The sequence below is a fragment of the Phacochoerus africanus genome, chromosome 8 (assembly GCF_016906955.1).
Source record: "Phacochoerus africanus isolate WHEZ1 chromosome 8, ROS_Pafr_v1, whole genome shotgun sequence".
Taxonomy (NCBI): Eukaryota; Metazoa; Chordata; class Mammalia; order Artiodactyla; family Suidae; genus Phacochoerus; species Phacochoerus africanus.
The window spans coordinates 61,666,521-61,678,889 of NC_062551.1; the positions used below are offsets into that span (position 1 = coordinate 61,666,521).

A 12,369-nucleotide genomic window follows, 5' to 3' on the forward strand; every position below is an offset into this window, starting at 1 on the left:
GTGCGGCAATGAACACAGGGGTATATGTATATTTTTCAATGAAAGTTTTGTTCAGATATATGCCCAGGGATGGGATTGCTGGGTCTTATGGTAGTTCTATATGGAATCTTTTTTTCTCTTCTCCCCCCCCCAAAAAAAACACCTTTTTTGGCCACACTTGCCTCAACATACATACCGATGTGTATGTATATCTGAGTAATTTAAGTTTGTTTGTTTGTATGTTTTCTGCCTTTTGTCTTTTTAGGGGTCTAATCCGAACTGTTGCTGCCAGCCTACACCAGGGCCACAGCAATGCCAGATCCGAGCTGCGTCTGCAACCTACATCACAGCTCACGGCAATGCCAGATCCTTAACCCACTGAGCGAGGCTTGGGGTGGAACCTACAACCTCATGATTCCTAGTCAGATTCGTTTCCACTGCGCCCCGACGGGAACGCCTGAGTGGTTTAAGTTTAATTTGGAAATATTTTGCCTCTGTACAAGCCAATACTTCAGTGCATGTTTCCTAAGAGCACATTTGATATTAGAGCGTTATCATAATCAGTAAGTTCAGTATTGGTAAAATACTCTTATTTATTGCACAGTACATACTCAAATGTCATCATTCATCCCCTGTTGTATTGTCCCTGTTATTTTCCCTAGTCTGTGACCAAATGCACTTCAGCGTGGTGCAGGCATGGCCAAAAAGAGAAAAAAATGCAACAAAAATAGTAAGTATTTTGTGCTTTATTATTGCCTCTCTGATTTATTTAGGTTTATTGCCACTTGGGCTAAGTCTTTACATGATAGACTTCTATGATCTAATTTTATGGGGTGTTTTTTAGCCAGTAATAGAAATATTTTGAACATAATTCCGTTTGTGGTTTTTTGGTTTTGGGGTTTTTTTTTTTGCTTTTGCTTTTTCGGGCCGAACCTGGAACATATGAAGGTTCCCAGGCTAGGGGTCCAGTCAGACCTACAGCTGCTGGCCTAACCACAGTCACAGCAAGGAGGGATCTGAGCCGCGGTCTGCGACCCACACCACAGCTCATGACAACACCGGATCCTTAACCCACTGAGCGAGGCCAGGGATTGAACCCACAACCTCATGGTTCCTCGTCAGATTCGTCTCCGCGGCGCCATTACGGGAACTCCATAATTCCGTTTTTCATTACAAAATCCTAATGACTTGACTTTTCTTACGTGGAAATTCTCCTAAGTTTTTCATAAAAAACAAAAGCAACAAATAAGGACTGTAGCTACTTGCAGTCTTTTCACAACTGGAATGATTTCCGCCCCCCAATCCTGCATTGCTTTGATGTTTAGAAATGCGAATTAAATCATACTTTTACAAAGATTATAGGTATAGGCTTTGCTGTGTCTATTTGGATGTGTTTTAAATTTGTTCTTCCCCCAGGGACTTGCTACATTAACGCCCTGGAAGTTGGCGCATCACAAACCCGTGGTGAGAGGAACTACATTACCCAGAGGACTGTGCGCAGACCGGCCTTGAGCTCCGCACCAATGACCGCCCCAGGCTGGGGCTTTTGCGGAAATGTGACTAGCAGGTGGGCGGGACTTCCGGCGTCTTTCCGATGGCGATGGTTTGGCGGCTTTTGCTGCTGTCGGCAGGAGCCGAGGCTCTAAATCAGTGGGTGGAACCGAGGTAACGGAGACTGGAAAGCGCCCGAGGGGGCGCGGTCCACACTGCACGGGAGTGAGCGGGTTGCGGAACGTGCTTCCGGGATTATCGACCCAGGTCTCCGCCGTCATCACGCGCTCGTCTCCCGGCATCACTGCGCCCAAAGAGTCCTATGGCAACCAGCGTGCCAAAGGCCACGGCCCAGGTGACTCTTGCGCACCCAGATCCTGATCCATATCCCCAAGCCCCTAAGAGGGTTTTCCGCTCAGGGCACTGTGGTTCAGCCTCCTGTCTGCAGAATATTAGGTGTGCGTGTGTGGTGGCCCCATTTCTGACAGGTGTGTGAAGTGAGAAGATTGTTAAATGTTCAAGGGCGTGGGCGCGGCACGTGCACATCCTTGGAGGTGCACGAGGGACAGGAGCATTTGGGAATCCTGGGTTCCGACCCCTTTCCTCGGAGAAGACAATTTGAGGAGGAGTCACTAGTCTGAACTTTCTGGGGTTCTGGAGCATTGTGAATAAAGCAGGAAGGCGATCTGAGAGTTTTAAAACTATTTGAAAAGCTGCTCAGAGGAGAACAGACTAGGGAGGAGGTGTTGAGGGTGAAGGCAAGAAGACCTGGAGAGCCTACTGCCTTGTTTTATTTTTGGCCATGCATGTGACATGTGGGAATTCTGGGGCCAGGGATGGAACTTGATCCACTGCAGTGAAAATGCCAGATCCTTAACCCACTGTGCCACAAGGGAACTCTGAGCCTACTGCATTAGGCTCCAGAAGAATAAGGTGGTTCCTGGACCAGAGTGGTGGCTATAGTATATGTTGACCTGAAACAAATAAAATGCCTGCTATTTCTCATGCACATGTGTTTTTTTTTTTTTCCCCCTGAATAATCAAGGAATTGCATTTGGAGTGTGCAGGATTGGTCAGCTAAAATTTTTATAGAGATTTAAAAAGGAAGTTAGGGAGTTTCCACCATGGCTCATCGGTTAATGAACCCATCTAGGATCCATGAGGATGCGGGTTCGATCCTCAGTGGGTTAAGGATCCTTTGTTGCTGTGAGCTGTGGTGTAGGTGGCAGATGTGTCTTGGATCTGGTGGTGGTGTGGCTCTGGTGTAGGCCAGTGGCTACAGCTCTGATTCAACCCCTAGCCTGGGAACCTCCATATGCTGCAGGTGTGGCCCTAAAAAGCAAAAATAAATAAATAAAAAGAAGTTAGAAAGACTATAGTTACCAAAGTCCCTGGCTTTTCATTGTCTGAGTCCTTTCCAGGATAGTGTTTCTTTCTCCTTTTGAACTCCACTGCTGTCTTAGGTCAGTGAGGCCTACCTTTCTGTGTTGCCAATTCTAGGTGAGGTTTCTGCTTATTAATTTTTTATTAAGGAATGTAAGTACTAAGATTCCTAATAAACGTTAAAAATAATTGGGGGAGTTCCTGTTGTGGTGCATTGGAAATGAATCCGACTAGGAACCATGAGGTTACAGGTTCGATCCCTGGCCTCTCTTAGTAGGTTAAGGATCTGATGTTGCCATGAGCTGTGGTGTAGGTCACAGATGCAGCTCGGATCTGGCATTGCTGTGGCCGGCAGCTGTAGCTCCGATTAGACCTCTAGCCTGGGAACCTCCATGTGCCGCGAGTGTGGCCCTAAAAAGCAAAAAAAGGAAAAAGATAATTGGGGCGTTCCCATTGTGGTGCAGTGGAAATGAATCTGACTAGTCTTCATGAGGATGCAGCTTCCATCCTTGACCTCTCTCAGTGGGTTGGGGATCTGGCATTGCTGTGAGCTCTGGTGTGTGTTGCAGTTGTGGCTCGGATCCCATGTGGCTATGGATGTGGCTATGGCTGTGGCCGGCAGCTGTGGCTCCGATTCAGCCCCTACCTGGGAACTTCCATAAGCTGCAGGTGCGGCCCTAAAAAGCAAAATTAATAATAATAATAATATCAATTGGTCATATTTCCTGCCACAGCGAATGTGGCTCTGACTTAAAGGCAGAGTAAAGGCCAGTGAAGGCCTTCTTTAGCTGACCATCGGAAGAGGTGAGATGAGCAGGTGATGTGCGAAATTGGCTTCAGGGAGAGATTACAACCTGCATTTGGGACATGCTTCTGAGATTCCCAAAGTTGCGGTAACCTCTGTGCTGTGGAGTCTCTTGTCTGTCATTGAGGGAGGAGGAGGTGGCTCAGCAATGTGCCTGGGGGGACCGCCGAAGGCCGTGACTTGGGCCAAGTCTGGAGGTCAAATTTAGGAGGGAACGTCTTGTCTTGTCGCTTTGCTGTGAGAGGGGACATGAGAGGCAAGAAGAGAGAGCTGGCGCTGGAGGGCAGGGCAAGGTGGGTGGGACCTCGTGAGGCCGCCTGAAGCGGGAGGGCCCCGAGGTTCCAGGGCTTCCTGGGGAAGCGAGGGTATAAGGAGCCAGGCCTGGGCTGGAGATGGAGAAGGAGAAGGAGGTGTGAGGGGACATAGCTCGACTGCTCTCAACCCTCAGCAGAGTGTCCAGTCCTTGTGGAGCCAGAAGGAGGTCAGCCTTGCTTGGGGGAGCACCCAGGCCCCCTCAAGGGCACAGGTGCCTCAGCTCTCCCAGGAAACTACATGAAAAAAAAAGTTTATTATCTTGAGCAAGTTAATTTTGTGTTAGAGCATAGTAATTGCTTAAAATGAGGCTATGTATCTGCTATAGTAATAAATGTATGTTTAGGTTTTGTCTTGGGCTCTTCATACAGAGTTCTGAACTCCTTGGAATCTTCTGGGCGTTAGGACTGGGTTTTTTGTTCTTGTTGTTGTTATTCACCATTAGATTCTTTTATCACACAGGAGTTATAAATTGTAACTATAGTGAGGTGACGTGGGATGGGCCCCTAGATATCCTCAAGATTCGAGTAGTCACAGTTCCTTTTGTGGCTCAGGGAAACAAACCCAGTTAGGATCCGTGAAGATGCACGTTTGATCCCTGGCCTGGTTCAGCATCTGGCGTTGCTGTGAGCTGAGTTCCTGTGACTGTGGCCTAGGTCAGTGGCTGCAGCTCTGATTTGACCTCCTAGCCTGTACTTCCATATGCCACATGTGTGGTCCTAAAAAGCAAAAGAAAAAAAAAACAAGATTGGAGTGGTCATCACACTAAATCAGAAAAATTTGGTGATTGGAAGATTAAACTTTCAAGGATTTTCCGTTGTGGCACAGCAGAAAGGAAACTGACTGCTGCCCATGAGGAGGTGTGTTCGATCCCTGGCAGTGCTCAGTGGGTTGAGGACCTGGTGTCGCTGTGAGCTGTGGTGTAGGTTGTGAAAGAAGCTTTGATCTTGTTTTGTTGTGACTATGGGTTAGGCTGGCAGCGCAGCTCCAATATGACCCCTAGCCCTGGAACTTTTTTTTTTTTTTGTCTCTCTGCCTTTTCTAGGGCCACACCCACAGTATATGGAGGTCCCCAGGCTAGGGGTGGAATCGGAGCCATAGCTGCCGGCCTACACCACAGCTCACGGCCATGCCGTATCCTTAACCCACTGAGCGAGGCCAGGGATCGAACCTGCAACCTCATGGTTCCTAGTTGGATTCGTTAAGCAGTGAGCCATGAAGGGAAGTCTCTGGGAACTTTCATATGCCGCAGGTATGGTCCTAGAAAGAAAAAAGAAAAAAAGAGAGAGAGAGCAGATTAAACTTTCAGGTCCAGGAGTTCCCGTCGTGGCACAGTGGTTAACGAATCCGACTAGGAACCATGAGGTTGTGGGTTCGGTCCCTGCCCTTGCTCAGTGGGTTAACGATCCGGCGTTGCCGTGAGCTGTGGTGTAGGTTGCAGACTTGGCTCGGATCCCGCGTTGCTGTGGCTCTGGCGTAGGCCAGCGGCTACAGCTCCGATTCAACCCCTAGCCTGGGAACCTCCATATGCCGCGGGAGGGGCCCAAGAAATAGCAACAACAACAACAACAACAACAAAGACAAAAAACAAAACAAAACAAAACAAAACAAAAAACCAAAAAAAACTTTCAGGTCCATGTAGGACTCCCCAAGTACCAGAGGGGAATTGGAGTTCAGGAATAAAAGCAGCTAAAGAATGAAATCCAGGGAGCTTCTGGATTGGTGAGCATGTTGACATGAGGAAAGTGCCCGGAGGGTGGCATGTCCGAAAATGGCCTGGAAACTCTGCTGCCCTCAAAACACCCCTCACTCCCCACCCCCACACCTAGACCTAGACGTCTCTTCCATTTGGCTGTTCCCGAATCGTATCCATTGTAGTAAACGGGAAAAAGTTAAAAAAAAAAGTGTTTTCCTAATTTTGTGAATCATTTTAGAAAACTGTCCAAACTAAGGAGGCTTTCCTGGGGAACCCTGACTTTGTAGCCTAGTGACCCGGAAGTAGTGGTAGCCTGGGGACCTGGGTTCGCAGCTGACTTCATCCAAGAGGGCAGCTCATGGGACCGATCCCTTCAAATCTGTGGATTTTGTTTCGGTGTCAGGTAGTTCACTGATAAAAATGAATTGCAGGCCACCACGATGGTGTCGTAAGTTAGATAGTTGGTGGTCAAAGAGATGTTTCGTCTCAGAAATGGTTGAGAGACACGTAAGGAAAAGCTAGCAGTCGAGGACGTTTGCAGAAATGTTAACCCTGTGTTCTGTAGCAGGTGAGCCTGAACAGGGGCGAGGCAGTCATTCATTTGATGTCTACGCAGCATTCTGAGAGAGACGTCTAGAAGTCGCCCTTGTGCACATAAGGACAGTGATGCGCTCGGTGGTTGCATGTTTGTCCAGGGCCATAGACTTGTCTGACTCCAGCTCCGAAGACCGAGAAACTGAGGGCGGAGGTTGGCCTGAGATCACTCATCTCCAGGACGAAGAAAGGAAGAACCGGCTCAGCCACTCCGTCCTCCCCAGGCCGCCTTCACCTCAGCTCGTCCTCTTTTCACAGGGTCCCCAAGGAGCTGCCGTAGGTATGGTCCCCACACAGGTAAGTCTGCCGGACGTCGTCCCCTCCCCTGGCCCTGACGCCCAGACTTAGGACCCAGTGTTGTCCTGGGATGGTCGGTCCTTCGCTCTGGGCCCCTGGGGTCCCCTCAGGCCCGGGAAGCTTGGTGACAGGCGTTGTCCTGAGGTGTTCAAATGTGTCCCGTGGAAAAGGTCAAGGGATAAGCTGTTCCTTAGCCCCGGGAGTCAGCCTGTCCCTGTGGCCAGAGGCGAGGGGGCGAGGGGAGTGTCCGGGGATCTGCAGGACCCGTGACCTGGGCCAATAAAGCTGGGTGGCAGGAAGTTCCCCTCGTGGCACAGCGGACATGAATCCAACTAGTGTCCATGCAGACATGGGTTCGATCCCTGGCCTGCTCGGTGGGTTAAGGATCTGGCATTGCCGTGAGATGTGGTGTAGGTCGCAGATGCAGCTTGGATCTGGTGTTGCTGGGGCTGTGGTGAGGGCCGGCGGCTACAGCTCCGATTCGACCCCTCACCTGGGTGTCTCAGGGGAGGTGTCAGGTGGGCAGCTGGGAACACACATCTGGAGGTGAGGGAGGGGTTTCGCTTGGGAGAGTCTCCCAGGCAGGTGGCTGGTGTGCAGACCTTGTCACACTCAAGGCCCTGCAGGTCCCGGTGCCCGGAAGGTGGGGAGGGGATTCTCCATGGCCTGGCTCAGGTGCCCGGGCCCCTGGCCGGGGTGGCTGTCATCACTGAGGATGAGGCAGGACAGTGACCATGAGTGTGGGGGTGGGAGGGGTCCTGATGGCGCAGAGGCGTCTCGGTGGGTGAGGAAGGTACCGAGGGGGAAGCAGGGATGGGGGTCGGATGCCGGGAGGGCAGGCCCGGTGCCTTATTTCCCCTCCAGGGCCTCAGAGCTTTGCACAGACTGTGTTGGAGCCTGAAGGGTGTCAGGCTGGGTGACAGAGTTGCTGAAGGGAAATGGTGCTTTTTTTCCCTTCCAGGGAACAGAGGTGCCTAGGGCCTGCAGCAGAGGGGCAGGGGCGGCGGAGGGGTGAGGACCATGGCCTGGCTCCGGAGGGGTGGCGATCCTGCAGGGCTGGGCGGCGGAGAGGGAGGGGGTGTGAAGATGTCCTCGGGGCCGAGCTACAGGCTTTCGTCCGGAAGGCTGAGCATTCGTGTCACCGTGTGCGGCCTGATCCCTGGGCTCCCTGGAGAGGTGACTTAACAGAGGCCTGGGGTGTGTGGCAGCCTGGGGCACAGAGGGCACTGCCTGTCTTCCCATCTGCTCTGACTGGTGGGTGGAGACCGCGATCAGAGGGACATGAATGAAAGCAGATCCCTGGGCATCAGGACCTGGAATCTCCCTTGGGCCGGGGCCATGGGAGGCGGTCGGAGACCTGGGGGTGCTGGTTACCGAGGCTGCTGTGATCTCATCTGTCCCCTGGTGACAGGGCCATGTGACCTTTGAGGATGTGGCTGTGTCCTTCTCCCAGGAGGAGTGGGGGCTCCTGAGCGAGGCTCAGAGACTCCTGTACTGTGACGTGATGCTGGAGAACCTGTCACTTGTGGCCTCCCTGGGTAAGACCTTGTTCCCACACCATCGCCCTGGCCTCCACTCTGCCCTGCTTCTCCTGGCTCGCTTCCCAGCTTGGACGGTGCACTCTGCGTACCTCCCTGAGTTCCTGGCCTTCGAGCTGGGTTTCCCATCCTGAATGTGTGCCGCCCTTCACCCCACATGCCCTCAGGCCTTTCACAGAAGGGTTTGGCCTCAGAGGCTTGACGCCTGCCTGACCAATGGCAATTGGCTGTGACACTACTCTGTATGTTGACAGTTGAAATGTGTGGAAGGTGTGTGCCGCTCGTCTGAGCCCTTGCTGTGCCCGCTGTCTCAGGAATTTCAGGCACTTACATGGCCAGCATTGGGGTCAACCCTAGATTATTCTTTGAGGAGTCTCCTCAAGATTATTTTAGTAATAAATATTCCTGAAGCCTGTCATTGTTTGTTTGTTTGTTTTGCTATTTCTTGGGCCACTCCTGTGGCATACGAAGGTTCCCAGGCTAGGGGTCTAACCTGAGCTGTAGCCCCCAGCCTACGCCCAAGCCACAGCAACGCCAGATCCGAGCCGCATCTGCGACCTACACCACAGCTCACGGCAACGCCGGATCCTTAACCCACTGAGCAAGGCCAGGGATCAAACCCACAACCTCCTGGTTCCTAGTCGGATTTGTTAACCACTGAGCCACGACGGGAACTCCTGAAGCCTGTCATTGTTGATTCACTCTGGGCCAGTGTCTTTTTTTAACTGCCCAGTGGTCTCCTTAGGCCTTTGATCTGACAGGTTTCTACAGGCAACTAACTGAGGTTGAGAGGTGGAGGCAGCCCTTGGTGTCTGATGATGTGGATGCCTCTTGAGTCGTAGGAAGAGTGTTAATTGGACCCGGGGCCTGGTGCGTGGGAGCTGTAGGAAGGCATAATGACATCAGCGGGTTTTAATCCTTCCAGGGCTGTGTCCTTCACGCACTGTGGTTTCAGTCTTTAAACCCATCATGACACTTCCTCGTTTCTGTCTGTCTTCCCCATTTTGACACTGTGTCTGCTTTTTTGTATCTACTTAGTGAATTCTTACAGTTGGCTCTTTTCTACCTCATTGTCAGCCCTTTCCCTCTGCAGTGTTCTCCCATAGGAGTTTCTTCTTAGAGGTTCAAGTCATGATGAAGTCCTTGAACACTAGCTGGTCGGGTGTATTGCATTTTCCTGGATTGGGATACATGTTCTTCACAACATGCTCCTCACCACTAAAAAATCCTGCTGAACACCATTGGCCAAGGAGTGGGTTGTTGCAGGCCTCTCCCTCTCTTTTTTTTTTCTTTTTAGGGCTGCACCCATGGCCTATGTAAGTTCCCAGGCTAGGGGTTGAATCGGAGCTGCAGCTGCCAGCCTACATCAACGCCACAGCAACGTGGGACCTGAGCCACGTCTGCGACCTATACCACAGCTCCCTGTGCAAGGCCAGGGATTGAACCCACATCCTCATGGATACTAATCACATTCGTTCCCATTGAGCCACAACAGGAACTCCCTAGGCCTCTCTTAACATAGTGCCGTATCTTGGTTTCCTGTGTTCTTGCTGTTGATAAGATCTGCCCCTATCAGATGTCCAGTACTCACACCATCCCTTTCTACTGCCTGACCTTCCCTCCCTTGTTCCGAAAACTACCCCTTGTACTTATTCTCAGATATGTTATACACAATTCTGTAATGGGCTCGTGTCCACAAAAGTTTCCTTACACCTTATCAGCATTTTTTTTTCCGTTCAGATTGTTGGCATGGAGAAGCCAAGGAAGCCATACCTGAACAGTGTGTTTCTATAGAACAAGTGGCACAAGCTAGGAACCCAAAGCTGGAGCCGTCCTTCCTGAAGACTCTCACTTCTGATACATATGCTCTGGTAGCGAAAGATGCTCTTTTCCTGGCTGAGCACCAAGGAGTGTATCCTGGACTGAAACAGTCCTTTCCTGGGGCTTGTCAGAAAATGTTCACTTCTCACTTGCAGCAGCACCAGAAGCAGCTCTGTGGAGAGAAACAGCTCAGAAGGGAGGAGAACGGCACCATGCTTGTGACAAGCTGCCAAGTACTTGTATCTGATAATATGTTCACGTGCCGAGAGGTTGAGAAGGATTTCCTAGGCAGCCTGGGCTTTCTCCAGCACCAGCCCACCCGCAATGGAGAGCATCCACGGAGAAGGAGGAAGAGCAGGGAGGTCTCCCACCCTGGGCGAGGGCACTACGAGTGCAGTGAATGTGGCAGAGCCTTTACTAAAAAGTATAAATTCACGGAGCACCAGAGAGTTCACACTGGAGAAAAACCTTATGAGTGCAATGACTGCGGGAAATTCTTTAGACTCAGGGGGGGTCTTTCTCATCACCAGAGAGTTCACACTGGAGAAAAGCCTTTTGATTGCAGCAAATGTGGGAAAGTCTTCATCTACAAATGTAAACTTGTCCAGCACCAAAGAGTCCACACTGGAGAAAGACCCTACGAGTGTAATGAATGTGGGAAAGCCTATGCCCGGAAGGATTCACTTGTTCAGCACCAAAAAGTTCACACCGGAGAGAAGCCTCATAAGTGCAGTGAATGTGGGAAGCCCTTTCTATACAGAAATAAACTTCTTGTACATCAGAGGATCCATACTGGAGAAAAGCCTTTTAAGTGCACAGAATGTGGGAAGTCCTTCAGTTACAAGACAAGTCTTATTATCCATCAGAGAACCCATACTGGAGAAAGGCCTTATATGTGCAGTGAGTGTGGGAAAGCCTATGTCAACAAAAAAAGTCTTGTTGTCCACCAGAGAATTCATACTGGGGAAAAAGTTTATGAGTGTAAGAAATGTGGGAACGTCTTTACAAGCAGCTTTGCCCTCAATAAACACCAGATTGTTCACACTACACAAAGGCCTTACGAGTGCAGTGAATGTGGGAAAGCTTTCAAGAGGAAAATTAGACTCGTTGAGCACCAGAGGATCCACACTGGAGAAAGGCCCTATGAGTGTCATCAATGTGGTAAAGCATTTAAGCTGAAGAATACACTTGTCAGCCACCGAAATGTCCACATTAGATCAAAGCCTTTTAAATGCAGTGAGTGTGGGAAGCCCTACAGTAACAAAACAAGTCTTGTTGTCCACCAGAGGATCCACACTGGAGTAAAGCCTTTTCAGTGCAATGAATGTGGGAAGCCTTACAGTTACAAAACAAGTCTTATTGTACATCAGAGAATCCACCGTGGAGAAAAGCCTTATGAGCATAGTTCTTTGTAGCCAGCTCCAAGCTCATAAACAATAAGAAAGTTCAGGAGTTCTTGCTGTGGCACCGTGGATTACGCATCTGACTACAGCAGCTTGGGTCAGTCTGCAGCTGAGGGTTCAGTCCTCGGCCTGATACCTTAGGCTAAAGGATCTGGCATTGCCACAGGTCAAAGCTGTGGCTTAGATTCAGTCCCTGGCCTGGGAACTTCCATATACTGTGGATGTGGCTATAAAATTTTTAAAAAGAAGACATTTCACACTGGGGAAATGCTTCGTGGGCTTAGGCATTCCTTCACTTGATTTAATATATAGCAGCACAGTACCTTTGTCTTGGAGTAGGTGATCGTGTAACTTCCGTGGGGCCAGATAAACTTTTCTTTTTCTTTCTTTTTTTGTATGGCCACACCTGCAGCATATGGAAGTTCTCAGGCCAGTGGCAAATTGACACTGTAGTTGTGGCCTGTGCCACAGGCATAGCCACACCATATCTGAGCCACATTTGCAACCTATACCAAAGCTTGTGGCATCACCTGATCCTTAACCCACGGAGCAAGGCCAGGGATGGAACCTACATCCTTATAGAGGCAGCATCGGGTCCTTAAGCTGAGCTACAACGGGAGCTCCAAGTCAACCTTTTCCGAAGTGATAGTAACCTTTGTCAAACTAACCAGAAACACCAGCACTTGAGTTCCTATACTTTTCATTCTTACAACACGTGGTATGCACAGGCTTTCTGATTTCAGTAATATAATACTTTTGTAGTAGTATCAAGTGATTTTATTTTTTTATTTTTTTTATTATTTAATTTTTTTGGTCTTTTTGTCTTTTCTAGGGCTGAACCCATGGCATATGGAGGTTCCCAGGCTAGGGGTCGAATCGGAGCTGTAGCTGCTGGCCTACACCAGAGCCACAGCAACGTGGGATCCGAGCTGTGTCTTCGACCTACACCACAGCCCATGGCAACGCCGGATCCTTAATCCACTGAGCAGGGCCAGGGATTGAATCTGCGACCTTATGGTTCCTAGTTGAATTTGTTAACCACTGCACCAC

General features: G+C 50.1%; 1 protein-coding gene across 3 annotated transcripts; it reads left to right on the forward strand.

The window, feature by feature from the left end:
• Positions 1-1,546: 1,546 nt before the first annotated feature.
• LOC125133582 (zinc finger protein OZF-like) lies at positions 1,547-11,759 on the forward strand. 3 transcript variants are annotated; one of them, XM_047791874.1, is made up of 4 exons: positions 1,547-1,825; positions 6,232-6,557; positions 7,969-8,095; positions 9,836-11,759. In XM_047791874.1, exons 2-4 carry the CDS (start codon positions 6,333-6,335, stop codon positions 11,329-11,331), a joined length of 1,848 nt encoding a protein of 615 aa, XP_047647830.1. In that variant the 5' UTR covers positions 1,547-1,825; positions 6,232-6,332; the 3' UTR covers positions 11,332-11,759. The 3 variants fall into 3 exon arrangements, with proteins under 3 accessions (XP_047647830.1, XP_047647831.1, XP_047647832.1); XM_047791875.1 differs by having other exon boundaries at positions 6,235-6,557; XM_047791876.1 differs by having other exon boundaries at positions 6,519-6,557.
• The last annotated feature ends 610 nt before the right edge of the window (positions 11,760-12,369 follow it).